General features: G+C 38.4%; 2 protein-coding genes across 5 annotated transcripts; one reads left to right on the top strand and one right to left on the bottom strand.

Annotated features, from left to right (window-relative positions):
• The first annotated feature begins 169 nt into the window (after window positions 1–169).
• On the top strand, window positions 170–2,913 carry rbp4 (retinol binding protein 4). Of its 2 annotated transcripts, none has more exons than XM_022743192.1 (6): window positions 170–272; window positions 593–695; window positions 881–1,017; window positions 1,130–1,236; window positions 1,757–1,969; window positions 2,170–2,913. In XM_022743192.1, exons 2-6 carry the CDS (start codon window positions 594–596, stop codon window positions 2,205–2,207), a joined length of 597 nt encoding a protein of 198 aa, XP_022598913.1. In that variant the 5' UTR covers window positions 170–272; window position 593; the 3' UTR covers window positions 2,208–2,913. The 2 variants fall into 2 exon arrangements, with proteins under 2 accessions (XP_022598913.1, XP_022598912.1); XM_022743191.1 differs by having other exon boundaries at window positions 182–272; window positions 555–695.
• Window positions 2,914–4,552: 1,639 nt separating this feature from the next.
• On the bottom strand, window positions 4,553–14,731 carry LOC111219966 (centrosomal protein of 55 kDa-like). Of its 3 annotated transcripts, none has more exons than XM_022742851.1 (12): window positions 14,656–14,731; window positions 13,865–14,094; window positions 13,657–13,764; window positions 12,582–12,737; window positions 9,910–9,966; window positions 9,245–9,389; window positions 8,700–8,830; window positions 8,187–8,380; window positions 7,646–7,769; window positions 7,291–7,362; window positions 6,894–7,019; window positions 4,553–6,758 (listed from the first exon to the last, which is right to left on the bottom strand). In XM_022742851.1, the coding sequence occupies exons 2-12, from the start codon at window positions 14,051–14,053 to the stop codon at window positions 6,546–6,548; spliced, it is 1,515 nt and encodes a 504-aa protein (XP_022598572.1). In that variant the 5' UTR covers window positions 14,054–14,094; window positions 14,656–14,731; the 3' UTR covers window positions 4,553–6,545. The 3 variants fall into 3 exon arrangements, with proteins under 3 accessions (XP_022598572.1, XP_022598574.1, XP_022598573.1); XM_022742853.1 differs by having other exon boundaries at window positions 8,700–8,827; XM_022742852.1 differs by having other exon boundaries at window positions 9,910–9,963.
• Between the last annotated feature and the right edge of the window lie 1,764 nt (window positions 14,732–16,495).

The following is a 16,495-nucleotide window of genomic DNA, read 5'->3' as shown; positions in this document are numbered from 1 at the left end:
AGGAAAACACTTTTTTTGGGTGGGGGGTGGGTGGGTGGTGGGGTGGGGTTGGGGGGTAGTCAGCCAAATGTGCAAAACACACAAATCAATAGGACTGGAACCCACTGTTATGTAAATGCTTGTCCAATGGAAGGCAAGCTAGCTGCGGGAAGAGCAGGGGAGGTTCAGGTCGCCAGAAGTCATTACACAATACTAGCCAACTGTATAAAAGGCCAAAACTAGACAGAAAAGCAGGGGATCTCTGTGAGCTGCTCTCTTCTTTTGGTAACAAGGTATGCATTGACAATGGACTTGTTTTTTTGCTTTTAAATTTTTCACTGAATATTTAAATTGAATGATTGTTGGTCTTCCTAAAGATATTTAGACTTTTTTTGGTTTAATCAAAGTGTTTCTGGTTAAAATGATTACTTTTTTGACTAATTAGTTTGTAGCACATAGGAAAATATTTTATGGAACAATGCTGACGAATGTGTCCATTCTCTCCTCTCTGTCACCGTTCCCTATTATGCCTCCTTTTCTGAAACTGTTTCTCCCAATCACTTCTTTTTTCTAAGTTCCTTTCTTTCTGTCTTTTTTCCTTCCTCTGAGGTAGCATGTTGCTGTACATCGTGGCCCTCAGTCTCGTGGCTTTGTCCTGGGCACAGGACTGCCAGGTGGCCAACATCCAGGTCATGCAGAACTTTGACAGGAACAGGGTGAGTTGGTCACAGATAAATAGGAATATCATTTCCATTTCAAGGCCTGACTAATTAGACTAAAGGTCCAAGATTTGTCTCATTTCTGTATCCCTGTTTTCACTTGGAATATTTTGTGCTTTAACTTTTAATGTAAAATATATTGAGGTATGAAGTGGACTCACATGTGGACTTCTCTCTAACAGTATGCAGGGACATGGTATGCCGTAGGAAAGAAGGACCCAGAGGGTTTGTTCTTACTTGACAACATCATGGCCCAGTTTATTGTCTCAGACGATGGTAAAATGACCGCTACTGCTAGGGGCAGAGTCATTATCCTCAAGTGAGTTCTGTTCTTTACTATGAAGGCTAAATCAGTAAGCTTCCTCCCCTCAAGGTATCCTCCATTCTGCCTCCCATGTTTCATAATGTCCTACTCTCTCTTTGACCTCCAGCAATTGGGAAATGTGTGCTGACATGTTGGCCACCTTTGAGGAAACCCCTGACCCTGCCAAGTTAAGGATGAAGTACTGGGGAGTTGCATCCTACCTGCAGACTGGAAGTAAGTTTTGGAACATTTACACTAACATGAATTTGTTGATTGCTGGGCTTGACAAGTAATTCAAGGCGAGTAATGTATGACCAGGCACCTTATTACCATAACCTTTTGTCATAGTAGTTGGAGGGCACTGATATGCTATTACAAAAGGGATTGTTGACCTTCAGATTTAATGTAATCATCAACATCCGCACTTGGTTATCTGTGACTCAGACAGTAGGCATGCAATCTCTAAAATATCACTATTGTGTTTTAAATGGAATTTACATTTTCTTTATAAATTCTAGTTTTGCCCTTAATATTTATCCACACTGTTGCACGAGAACTGTAAAATCTTTTGACCTTAAAGAGAAATTTACCTAAAATTTGACTGAAACAACATAACTTTTTTGGCCTCACACTTAGTTGGGTCAATTTTTCTTTTATCTCATCTCAGTGAATATTTTTGTTGCTCATCCAAGTTTAAGAAGTGGTTCACAAGATAGTTTGTTAAAAATCTTAACTCTACCCTCCTCGCTCTCAGATGATGACCACTGGGTGATCGACACCGACTACGATAACTACGCCATCCACTACTCATGCAGACTACTAGACACTGACGGCACTTGCTTAGACAGCTACTCCTTCATATTCTCCCGTCATCCGACCGGCCTGAGGCCAGAGGACCAGCCCATTGTCACCCAGAAGAAGATGGAGCTCTGTCTGCTGGGCAAATACAGACGTGTTTCACACACTGGTGAGTTGAGTTGTTTATGTAAGGATTTATTGATCCACGCTTTTTTTGAGTCAGTGCCGCTCAGTAGATGAAAGACCAGGGGAATGATTGACTAAACTAAGTTATGCAAGTCCTTGTGATCACTGTCTAACTTGATTGATAAGATGGAGCATTATTCAGAAATCAGAGAGAGCTAAATGTTTGTTTTCTTTCCACTGCAGGATTCTGCGAGGTCAGCAGACCTCTCGATATACAGTGATACTTTTTTTTTTGAAGCAGCCACCTGTGGGACTATGTGCCCCTCTGCTGGTCTTGGACTCAATCACATCAGAGTTTCTCTTCTTTGTCTCCTCTACTGTCTCTGTGTATCTCAATAGAGGAAGTAGCCCATTCTCCTTTAAAAAATAAACTTGTATTTAAATGACTATACTTTAAATGAAAAGGAAAAATGACTGTTGATGCTGGTCCTTCCCAAATTTCTTGGACTTTTAACAACTTGGTCTCTGGCTCAACATTTGTCACATGTTGGGTTTTTATTTTTTTTGTATAGGAACTTAAATGTAGTGTGAAACAACCTTCCTCAGGGAAACCAGTGGAACGTACTCTCTGGTTCCAGTGAGAAAAACCAGATCACTGAAAAACAACCTTTTGGAACTTTTCAGGCCAATGTGACAAATAATCAGTTGTGAAAATCACATTTGAGTGAAGCTGAACTCTCAGCATTCCTGCAGCTCTCAACCATAGTGCCATGTTTACTAAAAAAAAAAAAACACAGGTTAACAAGTCACTGGCTTTAATTTTACACTGAAGGATGCACAGTATCTTGTAGCACAAAAGTAGATACTGTTAATAAACCTTAATACATACATATTAAGTTGTGCTATATAGGCATAGTAGTTTGGTTGTTTCCTGGATGTATGATGTATACTTCTTGATCCAATTTTTGAAATAAAACATTCATACCATGTTGGCTCATTCAATTTTTGATTGCCTTAAAATATTTATCCGTATTCATGGTTGCCAATAATGAATTCATGTTGTTGCCTTTGGATTCAGTCAGTCAAAATACACCAAAATCCCAGTTTATGCTGAATTTTATCCTTTATTTATTTATTTTCTTTACAACTGTGCAAATAAACTACATCAAACAAAAACAAAGGTGTGAAATGAGCTTCAAGCATCAGCTTCCTATAGGTTACTGTAACTCAGTACCTGTTGTTAACTGACAGAACAACAAAACACACATTGGCATCAAAATAAAAGTCATTTAATAAAGTTTGCATAAATAAATTAAGGTTGTAAAGGACATATCAGTAAAATCAGTACTGTAGGGAATGCATCGATGAGAGAGAGGAGGAGAAAGACTGAGCAGGACAGTTTTTAAAGAATTATACAGTATATTAACTATATATTATATACTTCATGTATATATTTACATCGTTACTTCTAAATAAAATTAAACACTTGGGTGTATTCAATTACCTAAGACTCTGGTACTTTCTATGATTTTGACAGCCAAAGTTTTTGACCCCATATTTGTTTGGGATGTCCATGAGCTGTTTTCCCATAAATTCTAAAATATTACAAGTTTGCTGAGGGTCTTTTTTTTTTTTTTACAGGTTTTCACAAGTTGAATTTTTTGCCTTCTTTACTGAAATGTCCTGACAACTGCTTGATGGATTGCCATGAACTTTGGGACAGCTACCCGCAGGTCCAACTTTTTATTCATCCAGTGAAATATCTCAGCATCTGCTGTGTGAATAAGCACAGATATTTTCTACAGATATTCATGGTTCCCACATTTGTCTTATTGAGTGACATGTTTCAACAACTATTGAATAGACGGCCAGGAAATGTGATACATATATTCATGGCTGCCCCAGGAAGAGTGTAATGACTTGATTCCTTCACTTTTCATCAATACTTTGGTTTATAATGCCAGCAAAACTAACAGCATGCCCATCAGCCTCAGCTGTACTTTGTGTTGAGGCCTAAATAGCAAATATTAATATGCTAACACACTAAACTAGGTGACTGTGATTAACATTACTGAGCACCTACTAAGCAACAGCATGTTATCATCATCATGTGATCGATTAGTATAACAGAATCTAATGGGCACCAAAAGATTATAGTCAGACAAAATGTTTTTTTTACATCAATACTTAGTTTGTAGATTAAGTAAAAAATTTAAGGTAAAAATCGAAGTGTTGGAATGTGTTACGCTGGCTCGATGGTTAACAGAATACACTCTCGACGCCTAATCTTTCACAGTTACAGGAACAAAACAAAGTCAAGACACAACAAGCTCAACATCATCAATCTTTATCTCAGCCATCGCTTCTCCACCATGGATCACTTGGATAAGTGCTATGAAAAAAACTGGTACAAAAACAGACAGGGAAAGCAAGCAAAGATTGCGCATTTGGCAGCACTGTATTAACTTAGTGTTTGGGTGCAATGTCAAACTCATTTTCAATCAGTTTCTTTTCTCATTTCATTTGTTTACTTATTAATTGAGCAAAATTTCCAAACACCACTGGCCCCGAAATACAACCTGATGAGAGATCAAGTACACAAAGGACTGCTGTGTTGGAAGGAGATTCACATCTTTATTGCACATTTTTGTACAGTACAGTGCATCATAAAAACAACTTTGGAGCACATGATTACAATAACAGAAAAAGATGACTCAAAAAAAACCAAAAAAAACACATGGCCTAAGTTAAAACAACACAACTCTGCAAAAGATGACAGTATAGCAGTGTCTGTCTGTCTTAAGTCTATTGAGTCACATTGCCTAGGCAGCAGGAATAAAGGCACCTTAACCCTTTTCCTCTACCAAGAGGACCTTCACTAATCCCCTACCTTAAATAGTTTAGTACAAGGAATTAACTCATGCAATCTCATTCCAGCCTTACAGGGCTGCGGGCTTATGAAGACAGGGTGGAGATGGAAGCGAGCTTGAATCAAACAGGAAAGAATACACGAAGAACCTGGCAACATGTGAGCAAATTAAACTCCCTGATGCAGGACATTTAAGGTCTGGTATGTTTAGGCAAATCAAAACTATGTGGTTAAAGCCAGTGAAAGATCTAAGTCATGTTTACAGTCAGTGAGCGTTCTCCTGTTGTTTGCAACACCCTAGACAGAGAAACACTGCTACACTTTGTACTAGAACATAACACTAGTGATATAATAGGTAACACATGGCAGTCACATTAGATGCAGTTTTATCCACGATTATGACAATTATAACGTTAGAAAGCTGAAACATAGAAAAATGTTCCCTATTATTTTGTCTTTCACCTCATTACTGTCAGATGGCAAATAACCACTGCTGATTATGGGTAAATTCTCTTTCTTTAGAACAATGCAAATATGCTACCAATATTAGACATGCTGAGGAAAGTGTTACACAGAGGGAATTGATTACTGAAACTAGGAGTGGAGGAAATGCTGGTTTGTCAATGGAGCATATTAGGTAGGTTTGTAAACTTTTATACTAAATACAATAAGGTATATCCCATGATAATACACAAAAGGCCATCATAAATGCAGAATATTGTACAGTAATACATAATTATCATTGCTCATATTTACTGAAGGAAAATAAAAGCTTTCATTACCTAAAAAGACAGTAGCTCACGCATAAAACCACCCAAGAATAAATAATTTGATCAAATACACACAAAATAAAACAGAATTATCTAAGAGCTTCGTAAAAAAACAAAACTAGAAAATATGACTGAGCTCAAAAAATGAAGCAGGCAGACCTCAGACATATACATAAAACATGTGAAAGGAATACGATAGGTCTTTTTCAATGATCGGATCAATCTTTGACCTGATGACATGTAAGGGCAAAGAACTGGAATACAAACAAGCCATGAAAGTGTAAACAGTTGAATTGTGCCATTTTTTTTTTTTTTTTTTTTTTTTTTAAACTCCCATACTCATGTAGCATGAAACAATCTTGAATAATTCTAAGGTGATTGGAACATGAAACATGTAGCATATTAAGAAAATCCCTTGATTTCCTTTTGTGTAAAAAAATATACATTTCTATTTGTATTTACTAAAGGACTAAAGTGTGTAAAGTTTGTTTATTTTAAATGTTAACTGTACACACTATCATGCTTGGGACCTATTGATGTCTCATTGTTTAAAACATTCTCAGTTTGTATCCAGTGATCATTAACAGCAGGAGTTTCTATTTCAGACTTATTGTCTTGCCTGAGGGCTCAGCAACTTTGCAGTTCATAGGAAATGATAGCAAAAAATGAGATGGCAGACCATGTAAATAGCCTCCCATATGAGTTTAAAAATGCCTTTCAATTTTCTTTGTTGCTGCGTTTGTAGAATCAGTTTGGTTTTTTTTTCAAATTGGAACATATGGAATAGTCTAAAACTGCCTGTCAATACCTTTCAGACTTTCCAAAAAGATCCTGAACTGATCTTATGATCTAGTCCAGTAGTTCCTCGCTTTTTTGGTTTGTGATCCATTATTTGAATTTCCTTCAGAGATCTGCAGCAAAAAATGTTTTTATGACACGACACCAAGGCTGGGAACCACTGATCTAGACTCTGTGTGAGCTTAGGCAAGGCAGAAGTCAATGTGTGCCAGGAGCTCCCTGTGGCGGCTAGTGGGATAGGTGGCCCGACACTTTGGGCACTCTAAGAAACTTTCATCCAGGAGGTTGGTGACTTTAGAAGGAGATGTAGGACCAAGAGTGTCATCAATAGTAAGACGCTCAAACTCAAGCCTGTTATAGGAGCTGGGCTCTGAGAAACGGGCATTCGGCTGTTTCTGAAACAGAAAACATGATATTATATTAATTTACCAGAACAGGTCAGATGTTTATTTAAAGACTAAATTGACTGAGTTTATATCTCTCACAGAATTAGGATTGGACATGTGGTTGTGATGCTCAGCAACACTTACAGCAGACTCCAGTTTAGCAATCTGATCACGAGCCTTGCGAAGCTCCTTCAGCACCTTATGTAACTGGTGCTGCATGCTCTGGCGATCAATCTTTTCATTCTCAAAGTCCTTGGCAGAGAGTTGGATCTTAGGAGGGGCAGAAATATATGAGATGGAGAGAGCCAAGAACTCATTGTACTTAAATTGCACAAGTGGGATCGTTGTGGTTTTCCTACTTTCAAGAGATCACAGTCACTTGACATAGTTACAACTATATGTACTTAATAACAAGAACATGTCAGGGCTTTGCTGATGGACATTACCATCATTACTGATCAAAGAAGGTTCAAAATGTGTAATCTATTATTGCTAATCACGTGGTTTGCTTTGAACTGACACTCAACAAGCAAAGTGTTACCTGTTGCTCCAGAGCTGCGATTCTCCTCTGTTCTTCATTTTGGCTCAGAAAAGACTTCTGCAACATATTTACCTGTGAAAGCCAAATTATCAGTCAAATACAAAAACTATATTTCAATCATTTTCAATTCAAATAAACCTGAGATGAGATTTTATTTAAATATCCTCAGATATCCATTGAACTTTTCCATTTTAATTATAATCCTGGAAGGATAAAGTCTTATATTTTGAATTCCTTTAAATGCAGCCTTCCTTTCATGAATCAAGCTTTGATATAATGAGTGGATAACTTTCATAAATAATTAAATATCAGTGAAAGTGACTACAGTCGACATGGTAGTGAATGCGAGGGTTACCTGCTGCAGAAGTTCAGCAGATCTCTTCCTCTCTTCCTCCAATCTGATGTCCATATTCTCTAGTTCCACTCTCATCCTGTCCGCCCGCTCAGACGACACCTTTCTCTCCTCGCACGCTGCATGTCTGGATGCAATGTTTGCGTAATCCAAATAAATATTCGGAATAATCCTGTTTACTTATATGTTACTCAAACAGCAGTAAAAAAAAACAACCTTTAAAGCCTGGTAACTGCTGTTGTTAGTGCATTTACAAAGGGTTTTTAAGCAGCAATGCGGTATTTGTCTGCATAAAAAATCCAAGGTCAGTTAAACATCTCACTTTTTTGGCCATGAGTTGTGGGCCAACTGAGAATTTAGGAAAGTAAAACTGATAAAGTAAGTATTTTAAAAGTAAATGTTTGGCCTTCCAATTCATAGGTCTATGTATTTTCTTTGCACCGGTCAGCTTTACTGTTTGAAGATAAACCGTGAGACTGAATTGATCTAAGAGCCACCTCTATTCAATATCTACAACCAGAGCAGACTTTGCTGCTGTACCTACCTGTTGCTAAGTCGCTCTGCCTGCAGCTGCATCTTGGCCCCCTCCAGCTCTTTGCTCTTTTCCTCATACTTCATCAGAAAGGACGACAGCTCGCTGCACTTGTCCTCGTACCTCCTCTGCAGCGCCAACGTCTCCTCCTGGACCCTTGTGACCTGCTCCCGTTGAGACTTCAGCTCAGCCTGAGCTTTGAAGGTCTGCACAGCCAAAAGAAAACTTTAAATTTCAGAATGGTATATACTTTTTCTATACCAATTTCTCCCACAGAGCTCCACAGATCAATTATAAAGATGTCTCTATCCAAGGACTGTGGATATTTAATGGGGTTGTTCCAGCTGCATGCAGATTCAGCCCTAAACCAATCTTCTGAGTTAAGTGAATGTAAATGAATTGAAACATAGTTTAATAGGGAGATTGTAAGGTTAGAAAAGTAGAATCTAAGAATTGATTAGGGAGTCAGACTGTATTAGACAAACAGGAATCCTTCAATTTAGGAGTAAATCTTATAGCATCTACCTGTTCCCTCTGCATGTTGAGCTCCTGTTGGGTTCTGGAAACGTGATCTTTTTGGCTCTCCAGGTCTTTCTGCACCGCCACCAACAACTGGTCATATTGGCTCTTCAGCTGAACTTCTTTTTCTGGACCTGCTGAGATGACAGAGGTAGTGATTGTAAGTGTTAATTTAAGGCCTTTGTTGTAATGAAAATTTACAATTTTTGACCCAAAGCAGCATTGTTTATATAGTATTTATAAATAAAAAAAAAGAGTTGACATTTAAATGTCATAGCCCTACAACAGTCCCCAGTGCTACCATTTCTGCTAACATTTTTAATACCAGGATTATTGTAGGGTATCTAATCTTTTCTTATCTTCTCGGTCTTTTTTAATGTTTAATGTTGTGGTTAATAAAAAACAATTTTGAATGTATGCATCAGAGCATGAAATAAACAACCACAAACATGGTAAAGGTTGGATTAAGTTCATTTTAATTTACATGTTCTTAGCATGCAATTTTAGTATGTAAAGGATGTTAGAATTAGCTAACTCAGTTCATTTCTTACCATCAGAACCTGCCTCTTGTTTGGTTTGTTGCTGCTTTGCCTGGGCGAGCTGCTGCTCCAGCTCCATTGAGCGGGCAAGGACAGACTGGACATAGGTCTCTCTCTGCTGGTCATACACCAGCCACTGCTGGTTCTTCTCAAGTGCCTGGTGGTGAGATGCACAACCCCAACACTGACATACTGCATTTTATACTTGGTATTTAGAGCTGTTAAATTCAAGGACCTTCAATGAAAAAACTGTTGCACACTGCAACACTGTATTCTATATATGTTTTGTTATTGTAGATAACAGAGACAGGAGCTTGGTTTTGTGACAAGTGGTTTTTCATCAAAACTACTACGTGTATAGAAAAACACAGCTTTTACTTTCAATGTTTTGTTCTGTCCAAAAAGCAATACCCAGTGTGTCCTTTGTTGATACTGACATAAAAATGGGTCCTAGATATTTTGGAAATATTGAATGATGAACTTCAGAGAATTACTCAATTCCCCTGGCGCTGAATAGAGTGCAATAGAATCAAAAGCTTCAAATATATGTCAGATGGGTGCGATATTTCAGCTGCAAAGCCATGGTACAAAAACATGTTTCAGTAGCTAGAGAGTGTATACTTAAATTACAAACAGACACGCAGAAAAGCACAGGGTAAATCATTGACTGGACTCACATCTCTCAGTTGATCTTGTACCAATGCCAGGTCTGCAGGAGGTACCTGTCCATTCTGCTGCGAGGAAAAACACATTTTTGAGATAAACCCCAAGTCTGATATATATTGGCAACACTTCATATCTACCTGTCAAAAATGTGCTCTTTCAATTGTAAATACTTTTGCAAGATAAAAAAAAAAAAATAATAATTTTTTTTTTTTTGTTAGACCCACAGTTATTCTATACATGGTGGCCTTAAAACCTAATGTACATGTTGTGTCTGTTGTTTGTCAGTTTTCTGTGTAAACTCTCAACAGACACTAAAAAAAGAAAACATCAGTGCAAGTGATCAATCTATCAGAGGCTGGGCCACATCACACAGGGCACCAACCCTTGGGCCAGTTCTGCGACATCCATCCCTAGAAGACAGTCATCTCATAATTCTGTCACCCTGACCCCAGGGTCTACATGTCTGATCCCACCCAACGACTAAGCTCCAGCAAACCCTTCACAGCACTGCCACAAGAGTAGACATCTATACGATCATCTCTGTGCTAAGGCTCTCTGAGCTCCTGCACTACCAGACAAGCATCATGAGCTTGTCAACTTTTTCTAGATGGATTTAAACGTACGTCCCATAAGCTAAGCCTACAAATAGCTTTTGTGAATCCAGGAAGAACGAGGGAAAGGGTGAGCCGGGGGTCTGTTGGTCGGATTATTTCTAGTAATGCGAAAGGAGCTAAGACAAGGGTTTGGAAAGTGGAGAGCATTCCTGGAAAATTACCATAAAGACATAAATATCAGGATATCCACGTGCACTGGGATATGGGATATCAAAAAGGACTTTAAGACTACAACTACCCAATATTACTTTCCGTTTTAATACTTTAAAACCTTGAGTCCAAAACTTTAAAACCTTGAGCCCAAAAGTAGTGTCTTAAAACCAAAGCAGGAGTAATGAACATTTAGATTCATAGGCGGCGTATCCAGCATTCGGGATGACCTTTAAGAGGAAGAAAACATAAATCTTTAAAACACTGCATCTGTAGCTTTCTTGTAAAAATCTCCATTTTACTTTCTTCAGACTCTCCTATTTATCAGCCTTTTGCCTCCACTGAAACGCAGGGAGATCAGTTATAATAATAATAATATATGATATAATTCTGATAATATTGTTTAAGCAACATTGATAGTAATGGGCCTAGAGGTTTTAATTACAATATACGAAGCGAGAACTTCTGTAAAAAAGACCCTGTCAGTTTGGGTTTTTTTTTTGTATTTTTCCAGTTTGTATTATTTTGAATTGATGGGCCCCAAAAGATCTTTTTGTCTGTGAAGAGGAGGTATATGATGTCTGAGTCTTCAGCAAATCCAAATTTCTTACTTGTGATTTTGCTGTCTAAGCCTCTCCAGGAGTCAAGGAGAATCTTGATGACCGCTTTCTAAGAGTATAGTGAGGGTCTGCTGAGCTCTAAGCATCAAAGGGCTGACCAAGAATCAGTGCTGCCCTTTGATAAGGTATAAAAGCCTACAATTGCGAGAGAGCTGAGTGGCAACTAGACATTCACAGTTCTTGCGCAGACAAATTGATATTAATAGTACAATGCTATAGATAGCGTCAAATTGTTTTATCATCTTTCACCAAACTACTGTGAGTGATGTATTATTTTAAAGGTATCGATAGCTGATTCGGAGTACCATGGAAAAACATGCATTTACATTTATCATGTTGTACTCTGAGCTGTGTATTACTTGTGCCTTTAGCTTTCATTATGACAAATTAGTAAGGCTGTTCCAGGGAGAGGGTGATGTCTGCGGGTAAGGAAAACAATGAGAGGTCACACACTGCCACCTAGTGGACAAAGGAACAAGTGCATTTGCATTTTCAAACGGTTATTCTTTCGTGCCGTACGTCACTGAAAACAAAATCTGGTGAAATGTACAAAAAAAAACTGTTAAAATGAACATGAGGTCATCTTAGGGGCAATAGCTACTCATATAAATAGGGGCCACAGCTATTCAAAAACCTGGCCAAAGGCAAATATCACACCAAATTTGATTAAGTTATACCTATACCTTGTTCCTTTAAAGCACATTTCTGTTAGTCAGATTATAGTAATGCTGGAATTCAAGACAATTAATCACTAAAATAGATTTGATTTGTCAATAATTCAACATAAATACATCTACTGCATCAGCCCTATGGATGGGGAAAAAAAATTTCAGAGATGGAGGATATTAGAAAAGGAGGCAGAGGACAGAAAACTGTGGAGGATTTAATCCCAGGCTGGGGGGAAGTATGCTGTCAGAGTGAGGGATATAACCACTCAACCAACTCTGTTCAGTGATTTCTGACAACAAAAAAAACTTAAAAAAGTGCTTCCTCAAGATTTCTAATAATGGTCTAGATTTCTTCTGCATTTCTTCACATTTTTGTTACTAACAGCCTGCAATGAAATGATTTAGTCATCAAAAACTAAACACCAGTTAACGACTAAGCACTGAAATGATCAATGTCAGGATACAATTAACACTTTTCAAAAACTGTACAGGTAAATGTAATTAGTAAGACTCATTTTTAAAGCCAGCTACATTATCAGAAGAATACAGATTCCCAATACCAAGAAGAATTGTTTATTTGGAGGAGGAAACTTTTCTGACAAGCATAGAGGCTATAAATTGGTCAACCTACCGTCATCTGCGTTTCCAGAGACTGGCAGCGGGCAGAAACAGTGGTCAGTTTGTTTTTCAGGTTCTCCGTCTCCTGTGACAGGCTCTGGAACAACATGTCTCTCTGCTCTGCGTCTTTCCTCCGCTGCTCCAGCTGCGCCTGCAGTGATGCTACCACCTGAAATACAAACCGATATGAAATAAATGAGCCTCCAGAACAACCATGTCAACACGATTTTGTTTAAGTAGAGACAGTACACTGAGGATATTTGTTCTTTTCCAGGCAAATCTGCCTCACGCAAATGACATTACATGGCTGACAGTCTGCTGGCCTTTCCCAGCTGAGCAGCTATGGTAGCACTTTTGTTGATGCAAGTTAATGAGGAAGAGGCAAGTGCGATTAAATCACATTACACATTCACAATGGCTAGGAAAACAAAAAGCTGATATTCCATTTACCAGCATGCCATCTCCAAGTTTTAGTTTGGTGCCATTCTGACTTGCTTAAATTAGAAAACGATTTCTGCCATAATAGAAAAGAGATTTCACAAGGATAAGCAACAACCTCAAATAAATAGCATCAATTTCGCCAGCAGTGTCATCAACACTAACAAGTCATGAATACTAATACATGCACAGACCCACTACAGAGAAAGATATTTGGTTTATAAATATCAAGTGAACAGCATACACAATATGTGTTGGTATGCAGCTTTTGCTGGCTGTCTAAACTTCACTTAGCTGAGCTCCTGTCAAAATGGGATAGAAGCTATTTCCCCCCCAACTGTTTTTGTGGCAGCTCAGTGGAATTCTAGCATGATTTCTTCCTTCTGACAGTTGTCTGCTGCCAGCAATACATATGCCACCAATACAATGCCAAGAGTGCAACAAATCTTCACAAGTTGAGGAGTACTCTCAAAGACACAGCTGTAGGTATATCTCCTCACCCTGGGCAGATAACTGCTGCCTCAGGGTATCAGCATGTTTATCCATATGTGTCCATGTTCACAGAAAATTTTTGTCTATACAGGCCCACTGTAAATGTGATGTTTTTTTTAAACCATATATTTCTGTAGAGATGTGCCATGTGTACATACCTCTCCTCCTCTAGCTGACAGCTGCTGTCTCAAAGTATCAAGTTCCTGTTCTTTAACCAGCAGCTGCTGATTGTTCCTCTCCCGTAGCGTCTCAAGGGAAAGAATCCTCTGACATAATGAACATAAACATTAAAATAAAAAAACAGCCTAAAGACATAAAGACATTCAGGAAATATTGAATGCAACTGACAGAATAAACTTCCTATACCTCCAGCAGCTTGCTTTTGTCTGAGTCAGGTGGTTTGATGTGTCGTTTGGCCAGATCATCAATCTTTCTCCTCAGGTGAGCGTTCTCCTTCCTGACTCTCTCAAGCTCCGCCTCAGCCTTGGATGCAGAGCTGCTGGATTTGAAACCCAACTTGCTGACGATGGTCTCTTTGGCACCTTTAGATGTCATGTCTGCTTTTGTTGGTGTTGAGGCCTTAACCTGGAGAGAGTCTGGGGAGACGAGCAATTTAACAGAGTGATTGATTATGTTCATGTAGAGTTCACCACAACGTATTTTGATTTAATTTGAACTAAATAATTTGTACAAATATTCCAAATGAAGAGAAGCTCAAGAGACACTCTGAAAGACCCCAGACTAACGATGACAGAGAATATAGAAGTGGTACTGAATATTAATATTAAACTGTGCAATAGATTTTACATGTTGAAATTAAAATATTTTCCTGTACATTACGTTTTCAGTCTTTACAACCAGTGTAAATTGACTCTAGCTACTACATTTATTTACTCAGTAATTTCACTAACATACATCCCCGACTATCACATTTTCAATGCCTTGTTAATCTAATGTATAAACTGATAATTTAGTGATAAAAACTTGATAGTTGACAGACGTTCCACTGGTTTCCGTCCGTCTGGTCTGTAGTTGCTGAGTAACAAAAACTAATGTAACATTGTCTAAATTTCCCTCTGTCCAATTTGAAGTAATACTATGAAAAAAAAATTAAGAAATTTACTGGCACACATAAACATCAAATGTTTAAGACTCACAGAAGAAGCGAATTGAAGATATCCTCTGATATATAGTCTGTTTGTGACAACAAGACCGTTTACCAACCGGACGCTTTCGTTTCCTGAAGTTTGAATTGCAGCGCGTTGACGTCACGTCCGAAACGCATGGCGGGGTGCGTGTGTTTAAGCTGTGAGGGTTGTCTGGAAATATGACATGTTGGGCGGTGCAGTGAACAGAATATAGCGATTCCTAAAGTTCTCAGCTGTGGTAATTTAAAATATTATCTTTTGATAATATTTCCTTTTCCTGATATAGATTTTATATTCAAATTAGTTGGGAAGATTCTCTTTTATTTAGCTTTTTGCGGTCTTCAACGACTGAAATATGTTGTCCCCGGCTGCCCCCTGCATTAGATGAAACGAACAAACGGAGGAGAGCTGGGCAGACAGCCCAAACCGGTTTGTCTTGCGTCTAAATCTCGGCGACTTCAACTTGTAGCCTTTCCTAAGCAACCTTTGCAGACACATCATATTGAAAGACCATTCAATGGAAACTGCTCTGCCAGGAAACAGTGTGGTGTTTGATAATAGCAAACACTGCAGCCGATAATCAGGGGGCATCATAACAAACTGCAGCAAGGAGTGCAACAGGACGCTTGCTACCTTGGACCCAGTGTAAATATTTATTTATTTTTGAAACTGTGAAATGCATATTAAGAACGCGTTTAAATAGGTGCAACCTTGGAACCAAGCATGAACAATAAACTACCCTGATAGACACCATGCTGTTTGTAGCCGACTGTGTGTGCACCCTACATTAATCATATGCTTTCTTCCAGGTGTGTGTGGCGTCAGAAAGCCGAGGTGAAGACACTCAGTGGGGATGAGAGGAGGAGAAGTGAGGCTGGGGTGTCGTCGTCGTCGTCCCCCCCCCCCCCCCCCCTTAATTTGGTAGGATAATTATGATGAATTTTACGATGTAAATACACTGCATGAGTCAGGCTTGGGAATTTCATTATGTCTTACAGTTATAAGACACCGACCATTCCCTCCCTAAATGAATCTTTGTGTGAGAGATGCTGAACAAACATGAACTTGTAAATTAACTGAGGGCATGACCTTGATGACTTCAAAAATAGTCTTTTCATTGTTTTAACAAAGCGTTTTAATTACTAAGTCAGGTGCTAATGGTCTCTGGTACGGTATGATATTACAGTGTGCAATAGTATGGTCCATCATGTATTGTTTTTTAATTTCCAAAAGACATGTTTACACTACAGATAGTGAAAGCAGACTGAACCCCATTATAGACCTTGATTCAAGCAGCAGTTTCAGCTTATTGTTTCATTGGGGCAAACAGGGTAATGAGTCAAAGTCAGTATACTCTAATTACAACACTGAATAATTAGGCGTTCCACTTATTTGTCGCTGCATTTCTTTACATTTTACCATATTAGTTCCTTTGCAGTCTGTTTCATACACATCCTAATTGACTCTTCCGGTAGAAGCCAAGAAAATGTGTCCAATAAATCAATAGCATCTCTTCGCTGTCTCTGTTAAATTCTTTAAGTTTATTGCATCAAACTGATGTATGCACATTAATCCCAAACAAGTCCATTTTTAGTGTGAGGAAAGTTATTCATCTGTCCAAAAACACTTTTCTTTTCAAAAGCAGTAAACCAAGATTGTGCACTTTAAATGTGTGCCTCTATTCCAGGAAGTAACACTACAAGTGAATATATATAAGTGAATATATATACATATACAGAGAATATACTGTGTTTTGAGTGGCATAAGTAATGCATTTCCAACCAAATGCCAGTCCTGGATGCAGTTCCTTCATTTGCTTTATGTTGCAAATATCATTTCTCTTGGCTTT

The sequence above is a fragment of the Seriola dumerili genome, unplaced genomic scaffold (genome assembly GCF_002260705.1).
Source record: "Seriola dumerili isolate Sdu_G_001 unplaced genomic scaffold, Sdu_1.0 BDQW01000068.1, whole genome shotgun sequence".
NCBI lineage: Eukaryota > Metazoa > Chordata > Actinopteri > Carangiformes > Carangidae > Seriola > Seriola dumerili.
This window is presented reverse-complemented; position numbering and strand designations above follow the sequence as displayed.